Here is a 16,287-nt window from a genome sequence, read left to right on the forward strand (position 1 = left end):
TATTTTGAAAGAGTTTCTCATAGGTTTTATTGTAAGTTCATGAATCCTACACAACATTGGTAGTGAGTACAATAAGAATGGAGTTAGATCTTCTCTATAAGCACTTTCTTGCAACACATATGGCTTAGTACAGATCTACACTATGAGAGTTTAGATATGGAGAGAGCTAAAAAACATGGAGCTTAGCTTAAAGAGGGTTGTCAACATGTAAAACCATAAAACCGTAGTCTAGGGTGAGTCAAAGCTAATTGTACTACTAACTCAACCACTAATTGTATGAAGATGAGAACATGTTGTCACATAGCAAGGAGGCTTTATCCCACCTGTGAGCAAGCAATGCAAGTATGTACACCAATCCTATAAAAGGGAGGACATTTTTATGCAATAATGTATGCAAGATGATATCATGTCTCTTTATGGGTAAAGTCTCAATCTTGTAACATAATTAAACTTAAGTTTGTGCTTATTCAGTATAGCTCTTGATCATGTTTGCGCTTAGGATTCATCCACCATACACAACTTGTATTGAGACATCATTCTTAAGGAGAGTTTGACACCTTTCTTCCATGAACTAATTTATCACTTTTGAGTATGGGTGTGACCATGTCTTCACACACACACACACACACACACAAAGTACTAAAGTCCTCTTTAGACCCTTCAAGATCTATGGGACTTGTTACCACTATTAAACTGGATAGTGGTCAATTCCACCCAATGAAATAAGTCTCAACAAAGCTTCTATGTTGTGAATATTTGCTAGGTTAGTCTATGTGCTAACCGAAGGACTTGATGTGGTGCTTTAAGACTTCTATTAGGTAATTTCCAACCTTTTGGGTTGGCTGTCCCAATAGAATTTTTAGGCTACCCCTGTTGCCACTATAATTTTCTCTGCTGTGCATGAATGATACCTTTGACTGCCTCTTCTTACTCGTTGTGTGCAAAGATTCCATAAGAATCCTCTTCACTGGCAAGAAAGATTGTTCACATTCTAGAGTCCACACATAAGCCAAATCTTGCTGTAGAGCTTGGTCAAATGTAGCAACACATTCACATCAATGTTGACAGTCTTGGATAGCACTTTACATAATCCAAAAACACTCTCAACTCTACCGCTGTAGCAAGAGAATGAATATTGCAAAGGGTTTCCAAATCCAACTTCTAGTTTGTCACCTTTTGTGAGGATTTTGGTGGTAAAGATGCCTTATCAGCATTCAACCTAGTCTCACTCATGGAAATGACTTCTTTCCAACCTTCTGAGGCCAATGGGCTAGGCTTAAACAAATGTATGTGGCTTCCACATGAGCTACGTCCACAGCTACACCCCAATGAAGCTTTAGGTGACTTAGGAGGACAAAGCCTACGTACCAAATCCAAGATCGTTTCAAAAGAAGAATTAGGCAATTCACCATTACCTTGCCGTGAGCTTGGCGTTACTACATCCTCTTCTTCATCCCATTCAATAGAAATCACATGAGAGTGAACATTTGAAAAAGCACCAAACCAGTCGAGAATGTACTGGGAGTCCTCACCCTTGCTGCAATCAACACACAAAACTCCTTGATCCAGTCCATCTTTTTTACTTGTGGATTACTTCTGAGGTCTAACTGAAGCTTCATCTATAATCTGCTACCTTTCTCTTCTCTGGTGAACCTTCTCGTGATCTTCAAAGTGGTAGTCTTCTTGCAATTAGATGACAAGACATCGATTACCGTCTTGGTTACTCATAGGCTCAGCTTCCTCTATAGTGAAATGAGTGGAATCATTAGGTGTACCACACTCCAGAATACTGATGGGAATGATTGTCAGACCCCCAAAAGTCAACTTAGCTGTAGGTGTCCCATCTGAAATGGTAACCCTCTTAAATGTAGGTACATCTAGTGACACTAAGATGGCTCTTGGGGTCTGTTTTGGAATTTCCCTCCATAATTCTTTGCTTGAGCAACCACTCCCACTAACAGGTGAGAAGGAGATGCCATCTCTACCTCAATGAAGTTTACATATTTGGAGGTAGATGCCTCATTAGATCCCAAATTGTGGATAGGTGGCATCATTCTCCTAGGATAATCGTCACTAACAAGCCCTTGCTCCTTACAGACTGCTCACATAGGAACATAATCCATAGACTTTCGAGGATTGGGACAATTTGTGGCAATGTGTTTTGGCTCCTTGGCAATGACGCCAAAAAACTATGTACATGGCTAGGGTTAGCTAACCTAACCACAGGGCGAGGAAGTCTCTCTCACTGATGCAAGCAGTCACACATAAGCACACCGAGTTGTTGTCATTGCAGCATAAATTCCTGCTATCATACACACTCTACTATTCACCATGCCATAAGGTTGCCAGGTGCAACACACCAAGGTGAGTCCAAAGCTGAAAGGATCCTATTGGTGGAGTCTATATGCCAAGGTTGGTATGTTGTAATGATGCTTATTCAATTTCCATGCATGGAATGTATGCAAGCCATGGTTCCTTTCCAATTACACATCCAAAGTCAAAGCAAATACCAACACATGAATTCCCAGATGCGAGATGAAATGTGAGTGGTCTCCCGCAGCTCATTTAGTGATATTCAGTGTCCATTCCATGCCCAAATTGTACCCATGCATGCATCATAGACTAATCCAATTAACACCTTTTCCATTCCCAATCCATACATCCCATTATGATCTTATTCATTCAATGGACCCAACATCATCAAAACACTTGATAAAACCTAGTTTCAGTCTCAGCATACTTCGACAAGCACCAAAATACCATTCCCTATGGCGAAATCTGCATACAAGGCCAAAAATCACAATTTTTACCACCCATTTCCAAAGCAAGTACCCCACATTGATGTCTGAAACCTATTCTGATCCATGAAAAATAACAAGACTCTCTTTTCAGTGCACTGAAAACCGAGGTGCCAAACTCATTGAAAAGTCAAACCATAATTTTTCGCACACATGGCTCATTTTCCAAAGCAAGTCACTCATCATCATTTTGTAATGCATATATCAGAGGAGACAGTCACAGAGAACAACGAAAAATAACAGTTGTTTGTTTGTTTTCAAACCATCTCAATCGAACATCATTTACGAGAAGGAAGGAGTGCCGAGCATGTTGATGAGGCAAGAAGATGAGTCAAGCATGTTGAAGCACCTCAAAGAAAAGTTAACATACAAACTAATTAATGGAGACCCTGAGGAATAATAACAAGCAAGTAAATAGACGTGATGGAATAATCGTTATAGGAGTATTGAAATACGCCGCAATCATCAGAGTCTGATTCACCACAATGCCCTCCTTGCGTTGTGGAAAAAAACGGGAAGGGGAAGAACTCAACATGGTAAGAGACACCATGTGGGAAAAAATGTGGCCACCAAAGGACGGGGCTGAAGCAATCCATACATGCAAAATGTTCGATGCACATGCGTAATGATGAAAATGCATGCAGGTGTGAAGAGGTGGTATGAAGAGATGCCATGCGAGAAAAAAGGTGGCCACCAAAGGATGGGGTAGGCATAATTTTTGAGCATTAAGTTTTGGAAAAAAAGCCAATATCTTTGTGTATTGGTTCAGTATAGTAGCCAAGTTCCGCCTTGGTCACACATGACATGATATCCTTCAAGATGAAGCGGTCATGAAGTCATCATAGGATTCATCATACCAATAGATTTAGTCAAGTGATCAATATATAAACATGTGATAGGAGTTAACTTATACACATAGTTGCAAATCAAGATCTCCATGTATCATATTCTGACCGTCCATAGATTTTTTCACAGCAAAGGCTTTAGACTACAAGGTACATGTTCATGATCTCAAGAGCAATGGATTCAGTACTGGTCACATGGATATTGTATTATGATGGATAAATGAAGTTTAGATGGTCTCCTCAATCCTTAAAACTATAAGAACTGAAAAAGGGAAGTTGTTGTTGAAGGCTCACACAAAGCAGAACCAGAAATGTGTTCCTACCTACCAAGCTTTGCCAAAATCTGTAAACACAAAAATCAAAAGTTTTATAGTTTTCCAAATTGAATATTAATGTGTCAATCTCCTTTCTAGCGACAAACACACAACTTTGCACTTATCATTACAAATTTCTTGCCTTCTTATGATGCTTAATGTCTGCAGAGCTGTTTTGTCCATATAACGAATATGTTGGAAACTATGGCTGCTAGAAAGGCAATTGTCAAGTTAGAAAGCCTGGATTTCAGGGAAAAACACTTGGATCCAAACAAAACAGGAATGATCAGACTAAAATAGACATAGAATGAAAGAGAATTGCAGAGGGTTCAGAATTTAGAGATCACCTGTTCTAGCCTGTAATAGTGCACACATTCAATGCTGATTTTGCAATAGCAAACAACCAATGGCAACAAAACCAATAAGAAACATCGTTTCCAAGCGCCCCAACTTTGATACCATGGTGTTCATACTGTGCATCAGATTTGACACATCCTTGTACATTGTTCCTACAACAATATCCACCATTAGATAACAGTTATTGCATATCACAAAATAATCTTAACACATGAATAATACTATCACAGAAAAAGAACTTACTCTCATTAAAAAAATATGCTAGTGCTCTAGCTTGCACCAATGCATACAACAACTTGAATATTTGGGGGTGCGATTGAATGATTATTGTTGCCACTTGGAAGCTTTCCTTTTCCATCCTCAAGATGGCAGCAAATCCAATTATCTGAATTCAACATAGTAAAATTAGATATGTTCATGTACCTACAAAGAGAGAGACCAATCCATCAAAAAACTGCTACAACTGATAGAGAAAGGTTCGTATATCTAGCACGTCAGTAGATTTAGCTCGTAGAAGTGCATAGTGCGCATCCCGCTCGAGTTGTGCCAGCTTCTTGACGATGCTTCCCCCCTAGAAGCAACCTCTACCATATAAAGTGCATTTCTCTTTATCTTTGCATTCGGCGTAATTTTCTCATCCACGGGAATGTGTGGTGGTCTGCAGGAAGAGGATGGAGATGCTGGTTCATCAACACCAATAACTCGTACTTCAGATTTGATTCCCTGTTAGTCAAACAAAGACAAGGAAAAGAAATTCAGAGGAGAAAGTAGCTACTGGTCTAAAACGATCTGCAAATCAACTTGGACTTTTGATTTCATTTCCTATTTCTACAAACAAAAGACAATGAAAAGAAATTTAAAGAAATGAAGAGTGGCAAGGCAAACACACATGAAGACTAGATGAGAAATTGATTACTGGTCTTAAGCGATCTGCAAATCCAGCCAGATATACGTCAATCTCCATGCTGTCCCCCATCTCGCACTTCTCAGGATTGTTGATAACATTTGTCAATCTTCTTCGCTCCCCATCTGTCAACTTTCCTTGCGATTCTTTCAGAAGTAAAATCTCCAACTCTGTCCTTGCACGATTGTTCTTCTTGGAGTTGGAGAGCAACAATCTCAGAGCTGGGTGCAAGGCTGCATAAACGAGCTTCACTTCCTCTCCATTAGCTTCTCTGCTTGGCCTAGATGGTGCTTCTGGCATCATCACCTTGAGCCGGTGCATAAGCTCAAGGCATATATCGCAAGCTATACCTTCCTGGTAGTCTGGTGGCCGATGATCTTTCAATTGTTCCATATCTGCGTAAAAAGAATGAAGCTTGCTATCACAAAAGACCAACAACACACAAAAACAAGCTTTACCAGGAGAACACACTTAATCCAGGAAAAGTAAGACTTGCATGCAGGATGTCTCCAGAGAACATCAAATGGACCATAAGCTCTTTAACGCCCTACTGAACGTGGGACTGAGAAGGACCAACAGACCGGCATATGATCTGACACTCCCGTGCATCTTACATAGCTACCTCTCATTGGGGGTTTCAACCACCAACCTTCATGAGAGCAATAGAATCTGTTGATTCTAGCCACTCTGAACATCTCCCCTTTTCTTTTTATATTCCACGAAAATCCAGCTAGGCCCTCCCGATCAAATTCAATGAAGTAAATTAACCCCCAGTCCATACACAGACTTTCCCATGCATCTTTCTCTCTTCCCAAGAGACCCGAACAAGAATGAGATCTGTCAGTCTCCTTAGTTACCATATTCCACTCTCCCCCTACCACCCAGTAGGCATCAAACAGGGAATTTCTTTAGAGATCCCAACATTCAGCACAAGAATTAGCACCATTTGGAGCATAGATACTAACCACATGAAAACGGAAACCACTGATTGAGACCTTAGCAGCCACAAACCATTCCAAATCATTCCGAAAAACCTCTTGCACGCCTAGACATGCCTTAGCCAGAATAGCAGTCCCTCCACGCCCTCTATCTGGAGAGTTATCAGTTACCATGTACCCAATCTTCCCAAAAGTATACCAAAGTTAGTCATCCTTCCCACCACATCCGGATTGAGACTGTTAATAACTGACAAGCATCTCTCTTGCTTACTCTTTCCACAACAGCCCAATCATCTAAGCGGTTACCTTACCACAATCATCTGAACACTTTACCACAATCATCTGAGCGGTTACTTTATTACTGCGACATAGCCCTGACTGCATCTCGAACGAAGTAAATAAATTTTCTTTGCCCCCATGAACGCTCTTGAGTCTTAGTAGCATTCTTAATCCGTTTAGGTATCTGAGGAGTCTGCATCCATAGGGAGATCATCCCAAGACGATTTATCAATCTCTGCATCCGAGCATAACGTTCCAGCTTCTCATCTGTCTCGGCCAGCAGAATTCGCGTTACATCATCAAAATCTGGGCCAACCACACCCACTTTAGGTGAATTTGGACGAACCACGCCATCCTGAACTTGGGTAGACCAGCGCGCCACAATACCCGATTCATCTTGTGCATCCAAAGCCTTAGAATCCTCCAAGAATGGTTGGCCGTTGTAGATGTCCACCACTCCACCTTTCTTCGTGATGAATCTCCAAGGATTGATAAATCTTGCCAGATCAACCACCTTACCGGATCAGGTTTACTCGGTTGCTTCCTTGCATCATTGCAGTCGAGGAGTCCCCCTATCAATGTTCTCCGATTCATAGCTTTTCCCACCTACTCTTGGAGAAGTTTGGCACTACTCAACTCAGACGACACTGCATTCCACTCCAAACCCTCAACCAAAACCGCTTCAAGGGCGCCTTCATCGACTCAATCTCCTGGCAATCAACAGCCAAAACTCTGGGTCTCTTCACTCTTCTCCTACATTTGCCTCGAGGTAGGAGTTGCACCTATCCTGCAAGTCTATGCGAGGGGTCTCATATGGAATGATGAACCACGATGTAAGTGAATGTACTCTCGAATGTGGAAAGCACCGTCCAAAAATTTGGGACCGTCTAGCGTCTAGCAACGTGCCTTGCTAGTCGCAATTTTAGTTACTGATTGCAGAGCATATTAGATGACAACAACAACGATTGCGCAAGAAACTATCAGCGGAGAAGAAAGAAAGCATGAAGACTAGATGAGAAATTGATTACTGGTCTTAAGCGATCTGCAAATCCAGCCAGATATACGTCAATCTCCATGCTGTCCCCCATCTCGCACTTCTCAGGATTGTTGATAACATTTGTCAATCTTCTTCGCTCCCCATCTATCAACTTTCCTTGCGATTCTTTCAGAAGTAAAATCTCCAACTCTGTCCTTGCACGATTGTTCTTCTTGGAGTTGGAGAGCAACAATCTCAGAGCTAGCAGAGAAGCTAATGGAGAGGAAGTGAAGCTCGTTTATGCAGCCTTGCACCCAGCTCTGAGATTGTTGCTCTCCAACTCTTCTTGCAGAGAAGCTAATGGAGAGGAAGTGAAGCTCGTTTATGCAGCCTTGCACCCAGCTCTGAGATTGTTGCTCTCCAACTCCAAGAAGAACAATCGTGCAAGGACAGAGTTGGAGATTTTACTTCTGAAAGAATCGCAAGGAAAGTTGACAGATGGGGAGCGAAGAAGATTGACAAATGTTATCAACAATCCTGAGAAGTGCGAGATGGGGGACAGCATGGAGATTGACGTATATCTGGCTGGATTTGCAGATCGCTTAAGACCAGTAATCAATTTCTCATTAGTCTTCATGCTTTCTTTCTTCTCCGCTGATAGTTTCTTGCGCAATCGTTGTTGTTGTCGTCTAATATGCTCTGCAATCAGTAACTAAAATTGTGACTAGCAAGGCACGTTGCTAGACGCTAGACGGCGGATACTATAGTACCATAGAATCCACCTCAGAGTTTCATCCATCTTCTCTTTCACATCAAAGTTTATGAGGAGCACTTCATGGACTGGGTTCGGATGGGACTAGGGCTAGAATGCTCTTTCCATCCTAGTCCCTTTCTAATCTAGCTAGCCTAGAACGGGACTAAAGTGGTTTTAACCACCACTTCTCCCCATCCTAGACTCCAGGCTTCATACCACCTAGTAGTCTTTGGGTCTTTGACAGACTGCTCTTCCCCGCTGCTCCAGCGATTGCTGCTGCTTCGACGATTGCTACTACTCCCGGCTCCCACCTACTCAGAACATAGCGCAGAGTCTATAGCATAAGGAGAATGTCGTAGAAGCTCTAAACGGTGGCGTCCCTCCCAGATTGTTGCTGACACTGCCAACAGAGGGCACTTTTATTGTGTCTGCGATTGAGAAACTTCATCAGCGAAGGGGGAAGAATCAAAGTGGTGAGGAGGTCTCCATAGCCACTAATAAAGACCACAATGCACAGGAAACATATGTCGCTACTGTACTAAAGGACGAGATCACGGAGGTGTCATCGTGAGAAGTGCGTTCATCGTCGAGGGGGGGAGTTGCTGCTGCAAGGCGCCTGTGTGTATCTTTCTTGCTATCTCGGGCTGCAAGAATAAGACTTGCACTTGAAGGTCTTTGCTTGGCTATTCAAGAGAAGGGCAAATGAGAATAGATTTCATGGCGCCATTGAGAAGGGCAAGTGAGGACGACATTTGAACGACTTTGCTCGGCTATTCTGGAGGTAAGTGAATCCAACGAAATTGTGGCAAGAAATGAATTTGTCGCCATCTTTGGTAATTAGGGGCATGTGAAGTAGAATGACACTGTGACGTTGTGAGGGTTATACCTTGGATGGCACATCTGGTGATTTGTCCTGTAGCCATCCTCATCTTGGTGTGTTATCCATGAAGAGCAATCTCATGATCCTTGTTCTAGTGATGGCCACTCAGTGTGGACAATACCAGTCCACGTTTTTGTGGAGCTGTTGATGTGTTTCAAAGGGAAGCGACTTCATGTTGATATGTTGAAAGTGGTACTGGAAGCACTGTTTTTTTTCAGCTTGTCCAATTGAGGTGTGTCCTTAATGTGAGCTGCCAATTCCATGTTTTTTTCAACTTGCCCAAATGAGGTGTGCCCTTAATGTTAGGCTATTATTGTACTCTTCCTCGTTCATATCATAACTGTAGAAATTTTTCTCTTGGTGACAGGTATTGGATTGCAAGGGAAGCAGGCCTTGTTGAAGGAAATTTTGAAGAGGGTTCTACAAAGTTGACAGGTTGGTACCATTTGATGTTGTAAACTTGGATGAGTGTCTAAATTCTGCACAGTATGTTGCAGCCTAGTCATGATCATGAACATAGTTATCAGATCTGGCAGCTATTTTTTGGAATGAAAAAAGTGAGCTAAGATGGCAGCTTATGCTTGAGTATTTTTGTGACTGTGTAGATGGATGAGAAGGAATGGGCTTCTTTGCAGCAAGATTCTGAGTTCCAAGCTTTTATTAGACAGCCTCGAAGAGCGTTCTCATATCCCAGTTACTTTAATAGGATGAAAAATGCGCTATCTTGAAAGATTTGGTCCCCCACCATATAAGCCTTCGCCTTTATCCTCATATGTGCCTCCATCCCTATCCTCAAGCGTGAAGTAGATCTGGGTCATGCAGAGGTACCTCCTGTAGAGTCATCAGCACATCCTAAAGAGACATCGGTACATATGGAGCAGGCCTCAAAGAAAAGAAAGAGAACAAACAAGAAAAAGATAGCCAAGGAAGTACACGAGTCTCCTGTTGAGGCTTCCATGGGTGAGGATGTGGAGGGTGTGAAAGGTAAGAGGTATACATATGATGGACTTAAAGATTGTATCACACTCCGGTGTCAAATGCAGCCTAAGTTTATGCAGCCTTGCACCCAGCTCTGAGATTGTTGCTCTCCAACTCCAAGAAGAACAATCGTGCAAGGACAGAGTTGGAGATTTTACTTCTGAAAGAATCGCAAGGAAAGTTGACAGATGGGGAGCGAAGAAGATTGACAAATGTTATCAACAATCCTGAGAAGTGCGAGATGGGGGACAGCATGGAGATTGACGTATATCTGGCTGGATTTGCAGATTGCTTAAGACCAATAAGCAATTTCTCATCTAGTCTTCGTGCTTTCTTTCTTCTCCGCTGATAGTTTCTTGTGCAATCGTTGTTGTTGTCGTCTAATATGCTCTGCAATCAGTAACTAAAATTGCGACTAGCAAGGCACGTTGCTAGACGCTAGACGGCGGATACTATAGTATCACCATAGAATCCGCCCCACAGTTTCATCCGTCTTCTCTTTCACATCAAAGTTTATGAGGAGCACTTCATGGACTGGGTTCGGATGGGACTAGGGCTAGAATGCTCTTTCCATCCTAGTCCCTTTCTAATCTAGCTAGCCTAGAACGGGACTAAAGTGGTTTTAACCACCACTTCTCCCACCCTAAACCCATCCTAGACTCCAGGGTTCATACCACCTAGTAGTCTTTGGGTCTTTGACAGACTTCTCTTCCCCGCTGCTCCAGCGATTGCTGCTGCTTCGACGATTGCTACTACTCCCGGCTCCCACCTACTCAGAACATAGCGCAGAGTCTATAGCAGAAGGAGGATGTCGTATAAGCTCTAAACGGTGGCGTCCCTCCCAGATTGTTGCTGCCACTGTCAACAGAGGGCACTTTTATTGTGTCTGCGATTGAGAAACTTCATCAGCGAAGGGGAAGAGGGGAAAGAATCAAAGTGGTGAGGAGGTCTCCATAGCCACTAATAAAGACCACAATGCACACACATGTCGCTACTGTACTAAAGGACGAGATCACAGAGGTGTCATCGTCGAGGGGGGGGGGGTTGCTGCTGCAAGGCGCCTGTGTGTATCTTTCTTGCTCGGGCTGCAAGAATAAGACTTGCACTTGAAGGTCTTTGCTTGGCTATTCAAGAGAAGGGCAAATGAGAATAGATTTCATGGCGCCATTGAGAAGGGCAAGTGAGGACGACATTTGAACGACTTTGCTTGGCTATTCTGGAGGTAAGTGAACCCAACGAAATTGTGGCAAGAAATGAATTTGTCGCCATCTTTGGTAATTAGGGGCATGTGAAGTAGAATGACACTGTGACGTTGTGAGGGTTATACCTTGGATGGCACATCTGGTGATTTGTCCTGTAGCCATCCTCATCTTGGTGTGTTATCCATGAAGAGCAATCTCATGATCCTTGTTCTAGTGATGGCCACTCAGTGTGGACAATACCAGTCCACGTTTTTGTGGAGCTGTTGATGTGTTTCAAAGGGAAGCGACTTCATGTTGATATGTTGAAAGTGGTACTAGAAGCACTGTTTTTTTTCAGCTTGTCCAATTGAGGTGTGTCCTTAAGGTGAGCTGCCAATTCCATGTTTTTTTCAACTTGCCCAAATGAGGTGTGCCCTTAATGTTAGGCTATTATTGTACTCTTCCTCGTTCATATCATAACTGTAGAATTTTCTCTTGGTGACAGGTATTGGATTGCAAGGTAAGCAGGCCTTGTTGAAGAAAATTTTGAAGAGGGTTCTACAAAGTTGACAGGTTGGTACCATTTGATGTTGTAAACTTGGATGAGTGTCTAAATTCTGCACAGTATGTTGCAGCCTAGTCATGATCATGAACATAGTTATCAGATCTGGCAGCTATTTTTTGGAATGAAAAAAGTGAGCTAAGATGGCAGCTTATGCTTGAGTATTTTTGTGACTGTGTAGATGGATGAGAAGGAATGGGCTTCTTTGCAGCAAGATTCTGAGTTCCAAGCTTTTATTAGACAGCCTCGAAGAGCGTTCTCATATCCCGGTTACTTTAATAGGATGAAAAATGCGCTATCTTGAAAGATTTGGTCCCCCACCATATAAGCCTTCACCTTTATCCTCGTATGTGCCTCCATCCCTATCCTCAAGTGTGAAGTAGATCTGGGTCATGCAGAGGTACCTCCTGTAGAGTCATCAGCACATCCTAAAGAGACATCGGTACATATGGAGCAGGCCTCAAAGAAAAGAAAGAGAACAAACAAGAAAAAGATAGCCAAGGAAGCACACGAGTCTCCTGTTGAGGCTTCCATGGGTGAGGATGTGGAGGGTGTGAAAGGTAAGAGGTATACATATGATGGACTTAAAGATTGTATCACACTCCGGTGTCAAATGCAGCCTAAGTTTATGCAGCCTTGCACCCAGCGCTGAAATTGTTGCTCTCCAACTCCAAGAAGAACAATCGTGCAAGGACAGAGTTGGAGATTTTACTTCTGAAAGAATTGCAAGGAAAGTTGACAGATGGGGAGCGAAGGAGATTGACAAATGTTATCAACAATCCTGAGAAGCGCGAGATGGGGGACAGCATGGAGATTGACGTATATCTGGCTGGATTTGCAGATCGCTTAAGACCAATAATCAATTTCTCATCTAGTCTTCATGCTTTCTTTCTTCTTCGCTGATAGTTTTTTGCGCAATCGTTGTTGTTGTCGTCTAATATGCTCTGCAATCAGTAACTAAAATTGCGACTAGCAAGGCACGTTGCTAGACGCTAGACGGCGGATACTATAGTATCACCATAGAATCCGCCTCACAGTTTCATCCGTCTTCTCTTTCACATCAAAGTTTATGAGGAGCACTTCATGGACTGGGTTCGGATGGGACTAGGGCTAGAATGCTCTTTCCATCCTAAGTCCCTTTCTAATCTAGCTAGCCTAAAACGGGACTAAAGTGGTTTTAACCACCACTTCTCCCACCCTAAACCCATCCTAGACTCCAGGGTTCATACCACCTAGTAGTCTTTGGGTCATTGACAGATTGCTCTTCCCCGCTGCTCAGCGATTGCTGCTGCTTCGACGATTGCTACTACTCCCGGCTCCCACCTACTCAGAACATAGCGCAGAGTCTATAGCAGAAGGAGGATGTCGTATAAGCTCTAAACGGTGGCGTCCCTCCCAAATTGTTGCTGCCACTGCCAACAAAGGGCACTTTTATTGTGTCTGCGATTGAGAAACTTCATCAGCGAAGGGGAAGAGGGGAAAGAATCAAAGTGGTGAGGAGGTCTCCATAGCCACTAATAAAGACCACAATGCACAGGAAACACATGTCGCTATTGTACTAAAGGACGAGATCACGGAGGTGTCATCGTCGAGGGGGGGGGGTTGCTGCTGCAAGGCGCCTGTGTGTATCTTTCTTGCTATCTCGGGCTGCAAGAATAAGACTTGCACTTGAAGGTCTTTGCTTGGCTATTCAAGAGAAGGGCAAATGAGAATAGATTTCATGGCGCCATTGAGAAGGGCAAGTGAGGACGACATTTGAACGACTTTGCTCGGCTATTCTGGAGGTAAGTGAATCCAACGAAATTGTGGCAAGAAATGAATTTGTCGCCATCTTTGGTAATTAGGGGCATGTGAAGTAGAATGACACTGTGACGTTGTGAGCGTTATACCTTGGATGGCACATCTGGTGATTTGTCCTGTAGCCATCCTCATCTTGGTGTGTTATCCATGAAGAGCAATCTCATGATCCTTGTTCTAGTGATGGCCACTCAGTGTGGACAATACCAGTCCACGTTTTTGTGGAGCTGTTGATGTGTTTCAAAGGGAAGCGACTTCATGTTGATATGTTGAAAGTGGTACTGGAAGCACTGTTTTTTTTCAGCTTGTCCAATTGAGGTGTGTCCTTAATGTGAGCTGCCAATTCCATGTTTTTTTTCAACTTGCCCAAATGAGGTGTGCCCTTAATGTTAGGCTATTATTGTACTCTTCCTCGTTCATATCATAACTGTAGAAATTTTTCTCTTGGTGACAGGTATTGGATTGCAAGGGAAGCAGGCCTTGTTGAAGAAAATTTTGAAGAGGGTTCTACAAAGTTGACAGGTTGGTACCATTTGATGTTGTAAACTTGGATGAGTGTCTAAATTCTGCACAGTATGTTGCAGCCTAGTCATGATCATGAACATAGTTATCAGATCTGGCAGCTATTTTTTGGAATGAAAAAAGTGAGCTAAGATGGCAGCTTATGCTTGAGTATTTTTGTGACTGTGTAGATGGATGAGAAGGAATGGGCTTCTTTGCAGCAAGATTCTGAGTTCCAAGCTTTTATTAGACAGCCTCGAAGAGCGTTCTCATATCCCAGTTACTTTAATAGGATGAAAAATGCGCTATCTTGAAAGATTTGGTCCCCCACCATATAAGCCTTCACCTTTATCCTCGTATGTGCCTCCATCCCTATCCTCAAGTGTGAAGTAGATCTGGGTCATGCAGAGGTACCTCCTGTAGAGTCATCAGCACATCCTAAAGAGACATCGGTACATATGGAGCAGGCCTCAAAGAAAAGAAAGAGAACAAACAAGAAAAAGATAGCCAAGGAAGCACACGAGTCCCGTGTTGAGGCTTCCATGGGTGAGGATGTGGAGGGTGTGAAAGGTAAGAGGTATACATATGATGGACTTAAAGATTGTATCACACTCCGGTGTGAAATGCAGCCTAAGTTTGAGCAGAAGTGCACTCATGAGAACTTGTGGCTTCAAATTGCAATGAAGATGGCAGCCAACCAAGGGTCACCCCAAAAGAGAGAGAAACAACTACAAAGACAAGTGGATCGTGTGGCACATGCGGTATAACAAAGAGGCAAAGAAAAAGCTGCACCAAAGTGGATATGGAGACAAGATGAGGTAGAGGGATCAGATGCCATTGGGTTCGAGGATGACGAGATCCTTGCAGAGATCCATGAGTACATGCATCATCATCCAAAGGTTGTGTCACAGGCTAAGCTCCAGAGTGGTGCTGAGGGAGCTACAGGCTCCACTTGTTCTAAGGAGCGGGTTGGTGAGGTATCAAGCCTTGGTGGGAAGAGAGCAAAGAGAATTTCAGATGGTTTAACAGACTCGGTGGACTCTATGGTTGAGGCCCTTACACATAATGCTTCCTCAACAACAAAAGTGATCGAGCAAGTCTCCCAAACGTTGTAGAGTCTACCTGCTGTTGCAAATCCAGCGTCCAAAAGTAAAGGGGATGTGGGAAGAGAAATAGACAATAAGGTTTATGAGTGGCTGGTATCCCTTGGCAAAGAACGCCTTGCCAATTACTTTGCTAAGGCAATGGTGGACTGGGACTGCTTAACTTTACTGGAATTTGAAGACTTGGAGAAGATGGGTTCACCAATTGGACCTCAGAGATTCATATGGAATGAGTTGAAGAAAATGAAGAACCAACTTGGCTCTACCGGTTGATAGCAGGACATGGAAATAGGCAGAGTTTAAACCCAGCATAGTAGCATCTATGAGATGTCAAAGATGGAGCTCTACAATGTAGTTGCATGCATACATGAGGGTGCATTTTTCATATGCAATTTGAACTATTTTTGTGTAATATGCTTCATGGCATTTTGTGTGTCCCATCAGTGGATCTGTTGTATATATCACATGGTATTTTGGACTTGCATCATATGACATGGACTTTACGTATGTCATTTTTGGACCTGCAACACGACATGAAATATGTTACATGGCATTTTGTATGTCTCTTTATCAGATCTATTGAATATATCACATCGTATTTTGGACCTACAATATATGACATGAATTTTGATTGCAATATGTTATCGTATTTTCTGTGTAGTCTGTTATTTCTGCCCACATAATTGTTCTTCCATTTGGGAACTTCCATTTGAGCAGTAGTGTGTAAAGGCAACCAAGTCCCTTCTGTAATGTGTAGTGCTCATAACGCTTTGGTGTTGTCAACTGTGAATGCAAATGTAACACTTTCAACTAATGAGCATTTCCCTATCATCTTGGAGATAAATTTGTATATGGGCAGCACTTATGCTTTAGTGCTGCAGTACACGGGGATTGAAAAAAAGAGTTGCAGCAAATGGATTGCTGTGGACATGGCCTTGCACGAAGCTTGCTCCCATTGATGTGTAGGGCCTTGCACACTCTATGGCAGTCTTTTAATCATCCTAACTCTCTCTCTCTCTGCCTCATCATTTAATCAGCTCAAAGTTAGAGCTGACATTCCATGTGTTGTAAAGCATTTAAGGTGGACAGTTATGTCCTGAAGTGGCAACACTCATCAACA

At 42.8% G+C, this 16,287-nt stretch overlaps 1 protein-coding gene and 1 long non-coding RNA gene across 2 annotated transcripts; one reads left to right on the top strand and one right to left on the bottom strand.

Moving 5' to 3' along the window:
* Positions 1-3,411: 3,411 nt before the first annotated feature.
* On the bottom strand, positions 3,412-6,921 carry LOC147905502 (uncharacterized). The gene is made up of 7 exons (XM_087380294.1): positions 6,230-6,921; positions 5,204-5,613; positions 4,796-5,037; positions 4,558-4,696; positions 4,305-4,466; positions 4,100-4,165; positions 3,412-3,986 (listed from the first exon to the last, which is right to left on the bottom strand). The coding sequence occupies exons 1-3, from the start codon at positions 6,240-6,242 to the stop codon at positions 4,801-4,803; spliced, it is 660 nt and encodes a 219-aa protein (XP_087236420.1). The 5' UTR covers positions 6,243-6,921; the 3' UTR covers positions 3,412-3,986; positions 4,100-4,165; positions 4,305-4,466; positions 4,558-4,696; positions 4,796-4,800.
* Positions 6,922-13,143: 6,222 nt separating this feature from the next.
* LOC147905503 (uncharacterized) lies at positions 13,144-15,713 on the top strand. The gene is made up of 3 exons (XR_015541877.1): positions 13,144-13,550; positions 14,018-14,085; positions 14,256-15,713. It is a non-coding gene; the product is annotated as an uncharacterized LOC147905503 (long non-coding RNA).
* Positions 15,714-16,287: the final 574 nt, after the last annotated feature.

The sequence above is a fragment of the Dipteris shenzhenensis genome, chromosome 1, assembly GCF_047967505.1.
Source record: "Dipteris shenzhenensis isolate YYH24624 ecotype China chromosome 1, Dip_SZ_1.0, whole genome shotgun sequence".
Taxonomy (NCBI): domain Eukaryota; kingdom Viridiplantae; phylum Streptophyta; class Polypodiopsida; order Gleicheniales; family Dipteridaceae; genus Dipteris; species Dipteris shenzhenensis.

Coding starts and splice junctions, on each gene's coding strand:
- LOC147905502 (XM_087380294.1), bottom strand. Junction 5,038..5,203: donor ATTTCTCATCTAGTCTTCAT/GTGTGTTTGCCT, acceptor TTTGACTAACAG/GGAATCAAATCTGAAGTACG.